A 17629-nucleotide genomic window follows, 5' to 3' on the forward strand; every position below is an offset into this window, starting at 1 on the left:
GTATATTTGGATAACAGTTTACAATATAACAAAAATACATAAAATACAGTTTAAAAAGATGGTAAGGTGAAGGTAGTGACGGTTTCTTCAACGCGTTTCGACACAAAGCGTCTTTGTCAGGAAATTACCATCATATAATCAATCTAAAATTAAAACAAACAGTCTTTAAAAAAACAACGAAATTTCAAACTTTTTAACACTAGTACATTATTAGTTGCTGGTACAAACATTGACATTGTTCTAATTTATTCATATAACATTGCCGTTATTATGTTTACATTAGGGAGGATAAAAGACAAAGCATGAGAAACAAGAAATAGATAGCCAGGACGTGAGTAACCAACACTATCAGCCTGATTCATGAAGTAAAATTGCGCCTGCAATCGCTGCGAAAATGCAAATGCGGGCGCAATTTCCGTAATCGGCATTCAACATCAAAATAGCGAATTCGCAAACACAGAATTGCGAATTCGCTAATATATTCGCAGAATCCCGGCAGGTGAGCATTAGCGAATCGGAAATTGCGACACACCACGGATTCTGCGAAAATAATAGCGAATTCGCTATATAATCGCAATCGGTATTCAAGAAAAATCGCTATTAGCGAAAAACCCAAAAATCGCTATTTGCACAGCGCAAAATAAGGACAACTCAAAGCAGGTGGTAACCATAGAAGCCATGCAAAAAAAACTTTCAAAAAACCGTTGTCCTATCACCAACAGGTTCTGGCCTGACCAATCACACATAAGGACCATCATCATCAGCAGCATTAGGAGTCCCACAATGCCAGGAATGTACATGGTGGTGAGGCGTCGAAGGCTAGAGTGATTAGCACGGAGGAGACGCAGGATCCAGGACAGGATATTCCGCCAGCGGGTCACCTTGCTGGGCCAAACCAGAGAGCAGATATATGCTAAATACAGGCTGAATGGGGAAATGATAATGCAGCTAATACAGGACCTTGACCCCCTGATGCAGCACCCAACAAGCCGTACCAATGCGGTGCCTACACATGTGCAGGTATTGTGTAGCCTGCACCTCCTGGCCTCCGGGAGTTTCCAGGGGATAGTAGCGGCTGCTGGGGGGATATCCCAGCCCACCATGTCACGCTGCCTCCACACTTTTGTTGACGCCATGCTCACCCAGCTACACCGTCACATCAAATTCCCCGCCAGCCAACAGGAATTGGACATGACCAAGCTACAATTCTACAATGTAGCCCATTTTCCACATGTGCTCGGATGCATAGACTGTACCCACGTCGCCATCTGCCCACCAGCTGCCATGGAGTATATGTTCCGCAATAGAAAGTCCTACCACTCCCTCAACATCCAGATGGTCTGCAATGCTAAGACATACATCACTGACATTGTCGCACAGTACCCAGGGAGTACCCATGACTCCTTCATTTTCGGGCACAGCGGCCTCCACACACGACTGGTCAGGGGAGAGTTTGGGGAAGGACACCTACTTGGTATGTACACTTTGTTGAAAATGTCACATTGCTAAGATGTAACAGCGCAGCACAGGCAATCACCATCTGCTCCTCTCATTCAGGTGACAGTGGCTACGCCCTCCGTGAATACCTCCTGACCCCATACCTCAACCCTGCTACACCCCAGCAACGGCGCTACAATATTGCACACATACGGACAAGGAATTGCATAGAAAGGACATTTGGCCTGCTCAAGAGCAGGTTCCGCATACTGCACAAGACAGGTGGGGCCATGTATTACAGTCCTGAAAAGTGCTGCTGCATTGTGGCTGTCTGCGTAATACTACATAACATTGCAACTAAGCGCCGGATACCTGTTGACATCTCTGGCAGTGAATCTGAGGGGGACAACCGGCCACCTGCACATGAGCGCCATGCACATGGGGAGAACCCAGCAGAAGGGCACAGACGTCGCAACCACATCACAGTGAACAGTTTCTAGTACAACCTCTTCCATCACCCCACAAATCAACAATGCATGCAAAATGTAATGATGACACAACGCTAATGTGTGTAGCAAAATAAATGTATTTGTTCAATTCACAAAAATAAAAATAAGGTTCCAGTCCAAATAACTACAACAAACAGTATTACAGCGTACTGCTGTGTATCACTATATGGCAGGCTTAACGTCAGCCTGTGCCAATGATAGTCTGAAGTTCTCAGGAGCGCCAACTGCGCGTTGCACCCAAGCGCCTCTGAGGGGCATCCTCCTCCGGGGCTTCAGGCCCTGGCGTGGGCCTGGTGCTGCGGCTGTGTGGTGGGATCTGTGAGGCAGAGTGAGAGCTGACGCTGTACGCCCCCTCACTAGCATCATCACCCCCCACAGTGGATGGTATTGCTGGAGGGTGAAGTGCAATGACGGCCGTGGTGAGGTGCTCCAGCACCCTAGTCATGTCCTCACTGCACTGTACTAGTTGGTGCTGCTGGGTCAGGGAGCGCCGCGCCAACAGAGAAGTAGCATTTGCTGCTACATAACTTGCCCTGCTGTAAGAGGCCAGCCGGCTCATAAGTTGGCGGTGGCGGCGGCGTGCTCCACTGCGCTGTCTCGACATGGCAGCGGTGTTGGCCTCCATGGCTGCAGCCATGCGGGCCATTCCCTCACCCACACCTGCCATGGCTGCAGTCATGTGTCTAATCGTTCCCCCACACCTGCCACGGCTGCCCTCATGCCGTCCATGTGGCCTGCAACTGTGGCCACATTGCGCCCTATCATATGGAGCTGCAGCTGAATAGCTCCTTGCTGTTGTGCCTGGTGCTGGTGAATCCGCAGCATGCGTCTCTCAACGCTGAGCCGCGCCAGTCCCTGTTCATTGGCCCGCCTGCTTGCTGGAGTGGAGTGCTGGTGTGACCTGCCACGCCTGCCCTGCTGGCCTGAGTCTGTGGTTGGCCGCTGTGTGGAAACTGGCGCAGCCCCGGATGTTGAGGCGACAGCTGCTGGGGGTATGACCGCAGGTGTTGCTTGTGCGCCAGATGCAGGGGGTGTGACTGCTGGTGTTGCTGGTGTACAAGATGCAGGGGGCACAGTGGTAACTGCCCTGGCTGCGGCTCTAGGTGGAGCAGCGGTAGCAGGAGGCACAATGGTGGCTGGCCTGGCAGCGGCTGTGGGTGCTGCACCAGTCGCAGGGGGGACACTGCAGGTGGATCTTGCTGCTGGTGTTGATGCAGCGGCAGGGGCTGGTGCCTGGGTTGGTGGTGGCACCTCCTCCTCCTGGACCCCCTCATCGATTTGCAGCCTTTCGCTGTCGCTGCTTTCGCCACCTGTGGGGGTAAGTGGTGGATCATTAGTTGCATGTGGAAACTGGCGCAGCCCCGGATGTTGAGGCGACAGCTGCTGGGGGTATGACCGCAGGTGTTGCTTGTGCGCCAGATGCAGGGGGTGTGACTGCTGGTGTTGCTGGTGTACAAGATGCAGGGGGCACAGTGGTAACTGCCCTGGCTGCGGCTCTAGGTGGAGCAGCGGTAGCAGGAGGCACAATGGTGGCTGGCCTGGCAGCGGCTGTGGGTGCTGCACCAGTCGCAGGGGGGACACTGCAGGTGGATCTTGCTGCTGGTGTTGATGCAGCGGCAGGGGCTGGTGCCTGGGTTGGTGGTGGCACCTCCTCCTCCTGGACCCCCTCATCGATTTGCAGCCTTTCGCTGTCGCTGCTTTCGCCACCTGTGGGGGTAAGTGGTGGATCATTAGTTGCATGTATCTGGCAGACGTGCAGTTGCTACATGCATGCTGGGTGACATTCCCTGAATGGCTGTGGCTTTGTGTGCTTTGGGACCTGTCTGGCTGCATTGTGGTACTACAACATTGTGGCCAGACTACATCTCCCACAATGCTTCAGGACATTCCTTGATGTGCAACTATGGCATGCCTATGGGACATTAGGGGAGCCTATTTGGTCATGGACATCCATAGGGGGCAGGGTCGCAGTCGCATGCCACTTACCTTGGGTGTCTTGGGTGGTGCGGGATGAGTCTAGTTGTGTAAATCCTACACAGGCCTCCTTCTCCAGGGTGTCCTCCACCTGGTCCTCCATGGCAGTATTGGGTGGGACCAGTGCTTAATTTGTGCCGGTGCTTTCCGGTGCTTAGACCGGCACTTAATTGAAAGGGCCGGGTCTTCGCATCTGCTGCTAATTTGATGTTTTTTACCGGAAGTCAGTGTACTCTGTGCACGCAACCTCGGCATTTTCAATATGTTCACAGGACTTCCTTAATTAACTGCCATGCCCTGAAGCTGCCGCTATGTGCACTGCAGGCAGGCAGAGTCATCAATCATCAGCAGTACTGTTTGTGGCACACCATGGGGGCCTGGGATGATCCGATCCGTTAGTGCTGCTGTCACGTCCGGAGAAGAGGTGAGACAGAAGCAGCGTGGGACTCAGTCTGAGTCGACTAGTCCTCGGGTGCACTGCTGACTGTCTGTGTTGAGCAGGGCCTCATTCACGTTGCCAGACCTGTGGGGAGCCGAGGCCCAGGCCAGAGTGTGAATAATAATTTTTCACTGACTGACTTGCAGTTGCTTCAGGCACGATTGGAGCGAGTCTGCTGCTATAAGTTGTTAAAGTCTTACAGAAATTTTGTCAGGGGCAAGCAAGGGTAGAGGATTCACACTCGTATGTGCCTAATGAAATGCATCAAAACCACGCTCTTTAAACTTGTGCAGTCAAACCTGCTTTCTGCTACTGATCCCCGGGTAGTGTCAGGTCCCGCATTGACACATTGTTGCAGAGGAGCCATGTCCGGTCCGCGCGCATTCTGTGGCAGGATGTTGAATATCCTGCCTGCCAGCCGGGCCCCAAGGCACCCAGGAAATCTCCTGCTGCATGGGCCAGAGTTAAAGGAGGAAGCCGATCTTCACTTCTTCCTGACCTCGACATGTTCTTTTGCTGTGCCCTGTCCAGGCAGAGCCCAACTTGTGCTGAGTCTGGGACCTGGGTCATAGTGAGAGCAGATGGCACAGCAGATTGAGGCAAAATAGCATGGCTTGCTCTCTAACTCTGAAGAAGAGACAGGCATGATATTTCCGTGGTGCCAGCTATAATGAGAATCGGGTAAGTCAGATATTAATTTATTAATCTGCTACTGATGACATATGGTATATTTGTTACTAGAATGGGGAGGGGGCTCCAGCACGGCATAGCGATTTGGAATTGGGCACAAGAACGTTTTCTCTCTGTGCTGTAAATACAGTGCGATCGAAGGTGAAAGTTTTCTCTAAACTAGCAGCTTTTATGATTTATTAGTGAAAAGTGTTTAATATCCTTGCTTGACAGTGGCACAATGAAGCAGCAGCCTTTATTTTCCCAGTGCAGAGAGACTTGCTATGTCAGAGATGAGGCAGACTGGTGATTAATGTTGTTCCTGCTGGAGAGAGGTCAGAGTTTTATCTAGTGGCAGTTTCAGTTTTTAGTTTAACCATTAGGTAGCCCAGAGGGTTAATATGCCTACTGCAAAGAAAGTCTACCAGCATATTGTATTGAACTGTATTATATGTGGATAGCTAAGTGGGTTGCAGCTTTTGTCACAGAGATCCCTTTGTTACATGTGGTTCAGCCGCAACTGAAGCGGAGTTTGTGGTGGAGGGTGCTGATTTTTAGAAATTAAATAATCGCTTTAAAAGCACCTGCTGCAGAGTTCGAATTTCTTGTTGCTCAAATGAGTGGGATTTCTGATATTTGTTTATTTTCATTGACTTCATTGCATGATTTTGGTCGCAAGAAAGTGCCACACATTTAGTCATTGAATGACTCATAAATCCACTGAATGTATGAAAATGTCACACATAAGCAATCTGAAACATTACCAGCTATACTCAAATGGGTGTAATTTCTGCTACCTATATGATTCCCTCGTCTTCATTGCTTGATTTTGCTCATGAGAAAGTGTCACTCATAGTCCTTGAAATGTCGCTCATAATTGCACTGAAATTACGAAAATGTCACACATAGCAATCTGAAACCTTGGCAGCAATGAGTGGGGTAGCAAACAGCTGCAGTGCACCAGGCCGCCTAATCTTATAAAACCAGTCCACTGAGCAAGACAGTACAGCCAGCCAGTCCAGCTAGTGTGTGTTCCTGTCGGCCGGCCAGACCGTCCAAGCCACAGTGTGTGTGAGGGCGCCTAAGGTGCCACAGAGGGGTCTTAGGTCACAGTCACAGACAGTAAGAGACTCCGGGGTCAGAGAGCGGTGGCGTAGTTGGAGAGAATGCGCCCCCAGCAGCGGAGTCTGTTCCCACTTCTCAGGCTCCTGTTGAAAGATTCATGGCGGCTGAAGCCAGCCCTTACCAGGCTGAGCCCCGTGGCCCAGCCGGTGGTAACTCAGGCGGCAGGCCAAGGGAAGAAGTGCTGGCACCGGCCCTGCCCTGGCCATAGAGGTTTGCCTCAAACTTCTGGCAGCAAGCAGGAGGGTCCTCGGAGGGATGCAGCAGGCTCCAGAGGGTCTAAAGGAGAAGAGAGGCTCTTAGCAGACAATGCTTCAACAAAAGAGGCAGCATGGGACTGTGGAGAGAGGTTCCTAGAACAGGGACAGCTTCCAGAGGGAGCTATGCCCGGGGGTGTGGACAGGTGTGCTGATAACAGCAGTGCTGTGGGAGGCGACAGGCTCCTATGCCAGGAATATTCAGGGCCGGGAGGGACAGCCTGGGCTTGTGGAGAGAGCAGTACTGGGAGAGAGGGTCTTATCTTAAGAATCTTCAGCTCAGGGAGGGACAGGAACAGGCTGGGGCTGTGGATGACTTGTGCAAATTCTTCATTAGGTATGTTTAACTGCATTTTCTCATGATGTACAGTTAAATACTTGAGCCAAATGCACTCAGTGCATTTTACACCGCCTGGGTGCTGCTTCAGGACTAAGGAGGAATACTTCTGTGATATCTCTTTTAGTGAGTTTCTTGTGGCTGTAAAATCCCATTTAGAGCGCTGTATTATCAGAACATCGTGCTTGTCTAACCTGCCTGCAGCTAGACAATGTTTTTTTGAGACAGACTGCATGTGTAATTTGAGGCTGATGAAATATTGAGCGCCGGACACTAGCCTGAATGTACCTACAAGTAGAAGTAGTAGGGGAACCCTTTTTCAAACCTAACTATGAATAAGGCTCCCTTGCTGAAATTCATCTGTCTTTTTGCAGTGCCAGTTGAGGAAGTGGGTGGAGCTAATAGAGAAAGTGGGTGGAGCCAATGAAGGAAGTGGGTGGAGCCAGAAAAAAGTAGGTGTGGCCACTGGCAAAGATTTGAGCACCTGCACTTCATATTTTACAAATTAAGCACTGGGTGGGACAGTTGGTCCTCCTCCTCCAGTGCCCGAGGACTCCCCAAGGCGCGCCGCCACCTTCTCCTTGGCACGGCCTCGGAGGTCGTACCAGCGCTTCTTTAACTCCTCGAGGGACCTGTCCGCCACTCCCACGGAGTTCACAGTCGAGGCAATCCCCTGCCATATCCTGCGCTTCTCTTGTTCAGGGACCCTCCTTGAATCTTTGCCAAACAGTTTCTCATGGTTTGCCACCACCCCCTCTATCAGGTGTTCTAGCTCCTGCTCCGAAAATTTTAATTTCCTTTTGCGCCCAGACGAGCTGCTGGTGCCAGGTGCAGGTTCCTCAGACATTGTAGCAGGGTTGTGGTTCTGTGGTTCTCTCCTGAATAGCTGCAGCTCTCCAACTTGCTCCCTCTCAGTCAGCCTCACTGTGGAGAATGGTGGTGGGAACCGGCAGCTTCCTGGTTGTGATGTCATCACTGGGCTCGAAATGCGACTTCCCGATCTCGCGAGTTTGCGATCTCGCAAATAGCGATATCGCTATTTGCGAGTTCGCAATCCCGGCGCGGGTAGCCGAAAATAGCGATTTTTCTGCGATTATCGGTCATTGCTAACGGAATTTGCGATCGCGTGCGAATCGCTTTTTTTATCGCAATTCTTCATGAATTCGGATTTGCGATTTCTGAATAGCGATTCGCTTTTTTTCGCTATTACAGAATCGCAAATGCCGATATTCATGAATATGGCGGTATATCCTGCTAATTGTTAGATGGTGATATCTTGAATGAACTGACACAATTGCTAACTGCCTGTATATTACGCTATATTATGATGTTATATAGGCGGCGAAAAGCGGGTTGGGAACTTACAGCTCTCTGATATCTGATTGCTATGGGCAAACAAATCCACTTGTGTAGAACAGATTGGCATCAAGGCACTCTATAACCTGTACTCTATTGTCCACATGCATCAAACTCCCGTTTTGCGATTCCAAATTTGCGATTTTTACCGAATCGCAAATATGAAATCGCAAAACGGGATGCATTATTGAAAGTGGATAATATTTGCGATTCGGTAAAAATCGCAATTTTTACCGAATCGCAAATATTATGCGAATTCCAATTTGCGATTTCGCAATTCCCATTGATTCCTATGGGCCAAAAGGCCCATAGAAATCAATGGTAATTGCGAATTCGCAAATTGGAATTCGCAAAATGTTGATGCATTCCATGGGTGCAGGGGGGGGGGGTCCTAAGGACCCCCCCTGCACCCCTGAAATGTATTTGAAAATGGATGTTTCACACACACACATGTCCTAAGGACATGTGTGTCTGTAACATGAAAGTGTTTAAAATGCTAATTTGAGCATTTTAAACATTTTTCGCAAATTACCACGAGGTTCAACCTCGTGGTAATTTGCACTTGCAATCTTCAAGATCGCAATTTTTTAAAGAATGATGCATTGCATTTAAGGAATCGCAAAATTGCGATTCCTTAAATGCAATCGCATTTTAGAAAATCGCAAAATTAGCGATTTTCAACAAAAAGCAATGATGCATCCCAAAAAGCCTTTTTGGAATCGCAAACGGACGATTTTAAGGAATCGCACCGTTTGCGACTCCAAAGATGCTTGATGCATGTGGGCATATAATCTTTATACAGATGGTATGTATTACGCTGCCTTAACATTGCATGCAAAATAACGGGCAGTAGAAAGTAATGAATTAAAAGAGAAACCTTCTACGCCTGTATGAATTTATCTGTGATCTCACCTGAGAAAATAGGAATACAGCTCAGCCACATCGGGTTCTAATATGTCCTTGGACTATTTATGAATATTGAGGAGTGTGTCAATCACAACAAATAAGGATATTTGCACTAAAACGCTGAGATAAAAAAGACGTGAGATGTTTAGATTTCTGCATTGCAAGTGGAAGCGTGCAAACTGTTTTGACTGAAAGTACACAATGCATTTGATAAAACTAGAGCATTTACCTAGTGGGGGACGTATGGTTCTACAAAATTGCCAGATAAATCACCTCTCAGATTAGGCCAGATGGACCTTCGAATCTTGTGTATTTTGCTGGTATGACGAAGAGCTGTTCCAATATGGATCGCGTTAGCCACAGTAATGGCAGATTCAGCGCGTATCTGTATAGGGTAAAGCGCGGTATGTATTAGCGATTAGTTTCTCCTAATAGAGAAGTTTACTACTAACTGGGCTTGTTAAAATTTAAAGCTTGCATGCCTTCAAGGGGCGACAATGGCCTCCTAATAGTTCCAGTTCTCTGTTCAGTGCCGGTCTGTAACAGTTTGTTACTTTGTTTGCTATGGGTTTTTATAAGCCTGGTCTTAATTGGCTAAGCTAATTGGGCACGCCTATTTTTAAAGAAACCAGGGAGAAGGATTAGCGCGGTCATGTAGTTTCAAGTGCCAATGAGAAAACATAGATCTCAGTAAGCGAAAGAACAAGGGGCTGACTAATATCATCAATCTGCTAATGGAGATAGTGGCGCGAGGAGCAGGAGAGCCAACAGGACTGCTCTCTACCATGGGGACCCGAGTTCGAGTCCCGTTTAGAGCAAGCTTAGAATTAACTGAACTGGGTGCATTTAAATGATGGCATTTTCCCAGGGTGTCCTGCTGCAGACAAATCTGTCCTTGTGGCAAAAAAATGGGGTCACTTTGAAAGGGTGTACAAGCGAACGTAGAAAACAAATTTATTGTGTCATAGAAAGCAGTGCGGATGTCTCAGTGGTGTTATGTGTGAGTGATATCAAACCAAGAGAGTTTCCTTAATGTTTTGTATGCATGGATGCATAGTAGGTGAAGTTGATGGTATATTTGCGTTCTTGGTTTAGTATACTGGGGAAATAGTTGATATTGGAAACATGGGGTGAAAAAGATCAGTTACCACCTGATGTTCCACCAGGTGGTTTATGAGGCATAAGATTGAATCGTTCACCTATTTCTGTGTGGATATGGAATTTTGAAGTACAAAATGGAAGATTTATGTGGCTGGAAAGGAAGGTCCCATGCGTGGATGTCCACACCAGCAGGAAATGGGCATTTCTTCAGACGAAAATGCAATTCCGCCTGTGTATGCTATTTGTGAAATGATGATAATGGTCAATATGTACTCCTTTTGAGGCAAAATATTTCTAAAGTATTTTAAGAGGAATTAGGAAAATATACAGAATTTGAATGCAAACATATACTGATAAAGAATGCAGTGCTTTCTAGCAACAAAGTTTGCAATGTTTCTCTAACACACAGAGGGAAACTCAAAGAAATGCTAGAAGTTGTGTGTGCCAGGGGCATAACTGAATCCGTAGAACCTTCACCCAAGGTTGCCTCATGGTAATTTAAAAAAAATGTTTTGGGGAATTAAGATTGTGTATAGATTTATGCAGTCTTAATGAATTGGTATCTAACCTCATGGGAGCTACTCTATTCTCCATCGTTAATCATGCAAGCAAGATAAATCTTAAGTTTTAACAGCGTTTGTTAACACCTTAGTGACAGTTTCACTTTTGCATATGCCTTTCCGACTGATGAGCACATGGTAAGTCTTAAAGAGTTTTTAATGAAGGAAACCTTAGAGGAAGTAACTTCATTGTGGTTTCCCCGCATGGTAAATTGTTGTTTGTGTAAGTTTTTAACAATAAGACTTGACATTGAAATTGAAAAAGTGTTAATTCAGGTGTGGAGCATCTAGGACACAATCACCAAAGAAGAATCCTATTCAAGCAGTTCTAGAGAAGCAGTTGTTTTCTTTCTTTGGTTGGACGGAATTCAATGCTAAATTTTGAAGAATGACACCATCTAAACTGAACGGGTGACATGCTTGCCAAAGAAAAGAATGCAATGTGTGAGGGAGATTTAGCAACAACAGGCATTTGAGAAGCGAAATAATTAAATGGTGTGTGCTCATTGATTGAGATTGTTTGAAAGTGATAACGTTTGCGTGGTGGTAGTTGATGGAAGTAGGTTTGGGTTAGGTGCTTGTGTATTTTTGCAGAATGAAGGTGACGAGTGGGCAGTATCATATATCTATAAAACTTCAAGAGTATCAGAACAGATTTGTTCCATCATTGAAAACGAACTCCCGGTGTGAATATGGGCAACAGAAGATTTCCGGAAATTGGTTGACAATTTGTTCTGAGGGAAGATCACAAACCACTTGTCAGCATGTTAACTTCCAGAAATGGGAGTTCCTTACCAGCTAGATTGGTGTGTTTGGATGCCAAGTTCCTGTCCTATCAGTTTACAATGGAGTATGTTTCCGGAATGATTATTGTGCCTTCAGAATATATGACACATTGTTCATTTCTTCAACTGGATCAATACACTAAAATAGCTGTGAAGTCTCTTTCCCCTTATAAGATGATAATGCAGGGAATGGAGTACCGACGTCATTATTTACAATATCCAAGGAAATATGGGACATTTAATTGAAGGAAGATGTGTAAAGGAATTTGGTGCTTGGATATCAGGCTAAAGGTTGGCCCGAAGAGCATAAACTAAGTGCAGAACTATGTGCTTTTTTAAAGTGAAAGATTAGTTGATGTGATGTGATGGTCTTTACGGTGAGAGAGATGTAAGGTTGCCCCTACTGTGAATTTCAATAGGATTTTTAATATAGGGCATGAAGAATGCTTGGGGATACCTGACAGGAAGATGTTATTTAGAGAATTCAACTGGTGCCGGGTATAGATCTATTAGTGGGTAAATGGAAGAGGAAACGTGCCATCTGTGAAAGCAGTGATCTGTCAAACCTTTTATTAAGAATATTCTGCAGTGAAATGTGCCCCAGGCCAATAAAGGAAGCTAGAAATTGATGTCCTGCTCCGATTTTATGTAATTCATAGAGGAGAAGCTTTTGCGCTTGCTTTAGTGGATTACTTGAACGTGGCCAGAGGTAATTATGTGCTTTGTAGTGAAGGATCGCTGGGAGAATTCCTTTTGGAAAGTTGTTCCCAATTTGTGAGTCAATAATTAGAGGAGTATTTAACCAGGTGTGGTACAAGAAGCAGCAGATTAATATCCGCAGTCAAACTGTCAAGATGATGGATTGAATACATTAGTAATATAATCTATTTAGATTGCAGTGTAGTGTGGATTGGAGGAAAGCACTCTAGCCCACCCTGTTGACCTACTGGACTGCACCCAATTCTCTACCTGATGTTATGAGTTTTGAATTGCTATGAGGAAGAAAACACAGTTCCAAATTTATTTCATGGTGCATTACGGGAAGTGGTCGTGCAGATTTAAAAAAGGATATGGAACATGTTGAGAAATGTCGGGATAAGGAAGTATGTGAATAAAAAGAGAGGAAAAGTACAAGGTATTGCTACAAAACAAGTGAGTTAATTCAGATTACGTTTACTGTTGACCAAGGATGAGCTTTACCTAGGTGACCTGAACTGATAGAGTTGTGGAGGAAATAATATCTGAAATTTGAATAGAAATCACTGTTTTATGTAGCAGTTCTGGGCATGAACGGATATGAGTTTGTTTGGGAGATTGTAATGTATTTTAGGATGGGCCAATAGGTGCTGCTCAAAATGCATGGCATGGAGTTCTTGACAAACTTGTTCCAGTAATGGCAGTGAGGCAATAGGTGCCTAGTTCTAAGATTTGTGAGGTGTCTAGTTCCAGACCCAATGTTATCAGGTAGAGTGTTCGCATTAGACGTATTAGACGTATGACTGATAAGCTCAGTGAGTTTAACCCTAAAGTTTTGTTAGTGCCCTATTGTGACTGATTTTAGTGTTGGGGTGTTTTGGTGTTGATTCCTGCCTGGTGTAATGTTTCAGTGGGTTATTTTCAGGGTTTTCTTTTTAGAGGGATGGTTTTTTGTATATTCTGTCTGTATCAGTGTCATGAAGTTGGGGGCTTAGAATGTACATATGTTCTACAGTGTTTCCACATTCCATTTAGAATTATTGTGATATAACTCCTAATCGGTGAATATCTATCTGAGCAGGCTCCTGGTTACTTCTGATCTGCTCCTGTTGGAAGAATAAACTAATTTTTCGAATTAACTCTTTGTTTTCATTTCTTTACGGTTCCCTATCAGTGTAAATCAGAAGCCATTGTGGTGTTGTGTAATGCTTTGAGACGTGTAAGGAAGAATATGAGAGGGCTAGGCAAGAAAAGGAAAGTGGTGTGGGACATTAAAGTGGAAACAGTTAATACACTGAGCAGAAGAGAGACATGGGGTGTGATAGGGAAGGGGCAGCAAGTCAGTACATGGAGAGAGGGCAAAGAGAAACTACAATGAGGAGTTGGCCGAAAGCTGTTTGAGAGAGGCTTGCAGAGAGAAACCTCATACTGATTACTCTCTTGTCTTACCTGCTTCCATCCTACTCAGTATGCAGACCTGAGCAAGGCCATGAATTTGAACTTTTCAGTATATATAAACTATTATGACCCTGCAGCTTAAGCATCTAACCCTCGCTCCCATTCATGTAACCATTCTGCAGAATAATTGGTTAAGAGCTTGCTCTCCTGAGGCACAGTATGAGCAAGAGACCCAATGCACCAGTTCCAAAGGCAAAGATCCACTAACTCTTAGTATAGAATTCAGTTTTTTATCAGTAGATTTTGGAGGAGAATATTATCACCCTTCAAGCCACGTTAATGATGTTCCTTATTTAATTATCAAAGAGATTAAGGCTATTCGCCTGTGATCAGCACCTTTTACCCACTCCTCATTAGACATCTGCTGTGTTGACATTGAAGCAATTTGATGACATTTTGATATTTTGCAACAGTTTTTGCCAGAATAGGTTTGGCACATAGCTGTAGCACTGTTGGTAATCTCACCTTTTGAAATACTAGCTTGTAGTGAAGTAGCAGCTTGCAAAAGTGAGAGTGGTGAGGCGGGCGGGCGGGGTGGGGGGTGTTGGAAGGCAAGAGAATAAGTAATGTTAAATAAAATAAATAAATAAAACCACTTCTGTTGCATTTGCCACATTGCCACATCGGGGATGCGGCGAGCGCAAAGGAAGTGATTTTATTTATTTAATATTACTTATCTTGTCTGTCGACTTCTACCACTCCCCAACCCGCCCCGCCCACAGCTCTTACCTGTGCGAGCTGCCATTGCTGAAGTGTACAACTTGTTACCTTTATTCTATCACATGTTTTATTTCTAGATTTTGTTTTAGGTTTCCCACTTTAACCAAGATATACATTTAGAAAGCCGTCTACCTTTTCAAAATATCGTTATAGCTGAATTTCTCTTTATAAGACAAATGTAATCTTATTTTTGTAAACGTTTTATGGAAATAATTACAAATTTGTACGTTTTGGTATAATGCTTGAATTTTTTTGTGGTTTAGACTCCTGTTGCCAGAGACACCGCCCAAAAAATTCCTCACATTGGGTTCCAAATTCCGCTACAGTGGAAGGACGCAGGCCCAGACGAGAAGAGCCAGTGCACTGATAGACCGGCCAGCCCCTTATTTTGAACGTTCCTCCAGCAAACGTTACACCATGTCCCGCAGTTTGGATGGGGGTAAGATGGTTTCAGTACCATAAACAAGTTTGGTTGAAATATATGGTCAGGTGGCTGGATGCATGCATATATATGAGCCTCTGATTGTTTTCCAAATTAGCGTGTAAGTACTCTTTATACAGGCTAATCCCTTTTTTATTGTGAATACATATTCTGTGTTGTTGCTTGGAATAGTTCATTTACTGTGAGCAAATATTTTTGCTAATGCTCTGTATATTTAACTCCCCCTAGAGCAAAGAAAAAATCCATACCAAAATATGTACACAGGACTGAACAATTTCTAGTGACTGTCTGTGCAATTCAAAAACATAACAGGCATACATAAATAATGGAAATGTTGTGTTCATGTGAATCTCAGAAATCTGATTAAATGCATTTAACTTTACTGTAGTCCTTTGCAACCTGTGATAAAAACATGTTATAATTAATCTTTTGCATATTGGCTTCCTAGTGTTCAAAAGAATAATGCCCCTGAGGCTTAGTGGCCCTTTTATTCTAATCCAGCTGGATGAGGAGCACAGGGTGGGCCATTTGTACACCATCTCATCTCGAGTGTGTGGATAGGTTTCATGTGAGAGAATTTATTTTCACATATGACAGTATCTGTTGTGTAGATGATTCTTATAAGATGAGCTGTGGCTTCTCTAAAGGTGGGCCAGATGCGGCTCATGGTCAAGCACTATTTGTTCTGCACCACTCACACCCCTCCACCACAATTGCTGAATGTACCATGAGGTGGTACAGCAAAACAAAAACAAGCACTACACCTTACCACACAAATTATTTTGTCCAACCACCTTTCATTGCAATGCAGTGTTGTTTGCTTAAAATCTTTGAATCTGACTTGGTTTATATGTGTGAATATATAAACCTATTTCAAAATGTAAATATATAGAGTTTTAATAAATTGGCTTACTGGTTGTAAAAAATCTTACCATTGTGAGTAGACAAACAAAGCATACGCGTCTTAGTCAGCGGTCATACGGAAGTGAAGCAAATGTCCTTTATGGGTTGGAACAAATTCACGTGGTTAGAAGAAGGCCCACATAGAAAGGAAACGAAAGTGTAAAAGAAAAACAGGTGCCATCTTCAAATGAAGAAATGGACATGAGTAGGGAATGTTAATTGTGTGTGTGAAATGGAAAATGGAATATGATATGCTTGAATACTCATCAACTCACGTACAGAACATCAACGAATAATCAGAAAAAAATAAGAGCAGACAAGTAAATAAGCTAGTAGTGAATGAAAATATAATAAAAAAAAGAACAATAAGTAGTGATGACTTTAACACAGATCAAGGGCGTATAGACAGATGTTGCAAAGATAATTAGCTAGAAACTTTTCAAATCGATATAACATATATCACAGAAAAGAACTCTATTCCAATTGATCATTAAGTCCACAAGGCATAAGACTGTCCCGTAGTTTATTCCAGTAGATTTCTCTCTGTAAAAGATGTTTACGATTGTTTCTGCCTTCACACGGGATTACAGTGTCCAATATCAAGAAACAGAGCTGACTAATATTCAATCTAATTTTCATTTTATGTTCGGTTTTGCCTACATATGCCACGCCACATAGGCATTTTAATAAGTACACTACATTCTTAATGTCACAATTAGCAGTCACTCGTAATTTCATTTTGCTGCCTTTGCGTGGGTGAGTTATGTAATTTCCGTTTATGATGTTGTTACAGTTATTGCAATTCATGCATGGAACAGTGCTTTTATAGGGATGTTCAGTATTTTTAGTTGTTTGTGTAGATAACATTTCTTTGATGTTGTGCTGCGTTCATAAGCGAAGAAGGGAAATACCATTGAAGTCAGATTCAGTTTGTATCATTGGCCAATATTTAAGAATTAATCTTTTGAATTTCAAACTTTGTGTAGAAAATTAAGACACTAACACAGGACTGTTCTTTTTTTTATTTATTTATATCATTTATAGAGCGCGCTTAAGAAAGGGACAACGAAAAAACAGTCAGTCTAGAGAGCATGAGGAGGGTGTCTCGACAAGGTCTGTCACTATAACCCCTGGGGGGTTATACCCTTGGAAAGAGCCAGGTCTTGTTTTTTTTACGGAACAGCAGTAACTCTCTGGTTTTCCTGATTTCAAGTGGAAGGCTATTCCAGAGGCGGGCTGCTGCTACGCTAAACGCTCTGCCACCCTGGGTCGCTTTTCTTATCCTAGGTATTCTGACAAGGTTTGTGGAAGAGGAGCGGAGGGCCCGTGTAGGCTCGTACCACTGGAACTTGTCCTGGAGTGGCTTAGGTCCCTGACCATGCACTGCTTTGAAAACTGTGCATAGGGACTTGAAGAGGATCCTCTGAGGCACTGGGAGCCAGTGCAAGTCAGCCAGCGCTTGAGTTGTTGAGGATCGGCGGGTTCGTGAGTGTGCCAGCTTAGCTGCTGCCGCCTGGATACTCTGTAGTCTGGTAATCAGATAGCCAGGTGATTCCAGAAGCAAGGCATTGCAGTAGTCCAGGCGACTAAGAATGGTACTCCTGACTACAGTTGTTCTTGCCTGTACTGGTAGCGGAGGTAGCAGCTTCCGGAGACCTCGCATTAGAGTAAAGCAGCTGCCCACCAGTTTGTTGACGTGGGTCTCCAGATTTAAGTTTTCATTAAAGCTGACCCCCAGATTCCGCACCGTATTCACTGCTATCAGTGGTCCACCCGAGGCTAAAGGCCAAAAGTCTGCAGGCAGGCTTCTGGCAATCCTCCCCACCTTGCATTGTAGGATCTCTGTTTTTCCACTGTTAAACTGAAGCGAGTTTCCCTTCAGCCATGTTGCCATTTGGGGCATACAGGCATGGAAACTGTCTAATGAATCCGCTTGAGCACCATTAAGGGAGATCATA

General features: G+C 44.8%; 1 protein-coding gene across 30 annotated transcripts in view; it reads left to right on the forward strand.

Moving 5' to 3' along the window:
* EPB41L3 (erythrocyte membrane protein band 4.1 like 3) overlaps positions 1-17629 on the forward strand; it is an 878261-nt gene that overhangs the window by 682785 nt on the left and 177847 nt on the right. For all 30 annotated transcript variants that reach the window (XM_086965494.1, XM_086965496.1, XM_086965495.1 and 27 more), the window contains exon 11: positions 14590-14765. In XM_086965494.1, the coding sequence (XP_086821620.1) occupies positions 14590-14765 (176 nt within the window). The remainder of the gene's footprint in view (positions 1-14589; positions 14766-17629) is intronic.

Source organism: Lissotriton vulgaris, chromosome 4_1 (genome assembly GCF_964263255.1).
Source record: "Lissotriton vulgaris chromosome 4_1, aLisVul1.2, whole genome shotgun sequence".
Lineage (NCBI taxonomy): Eukaryota > Metazoa > Chordata > Amphibia > Caudata > Salamandridae > Lissotriton > Lissotriton vulgaris.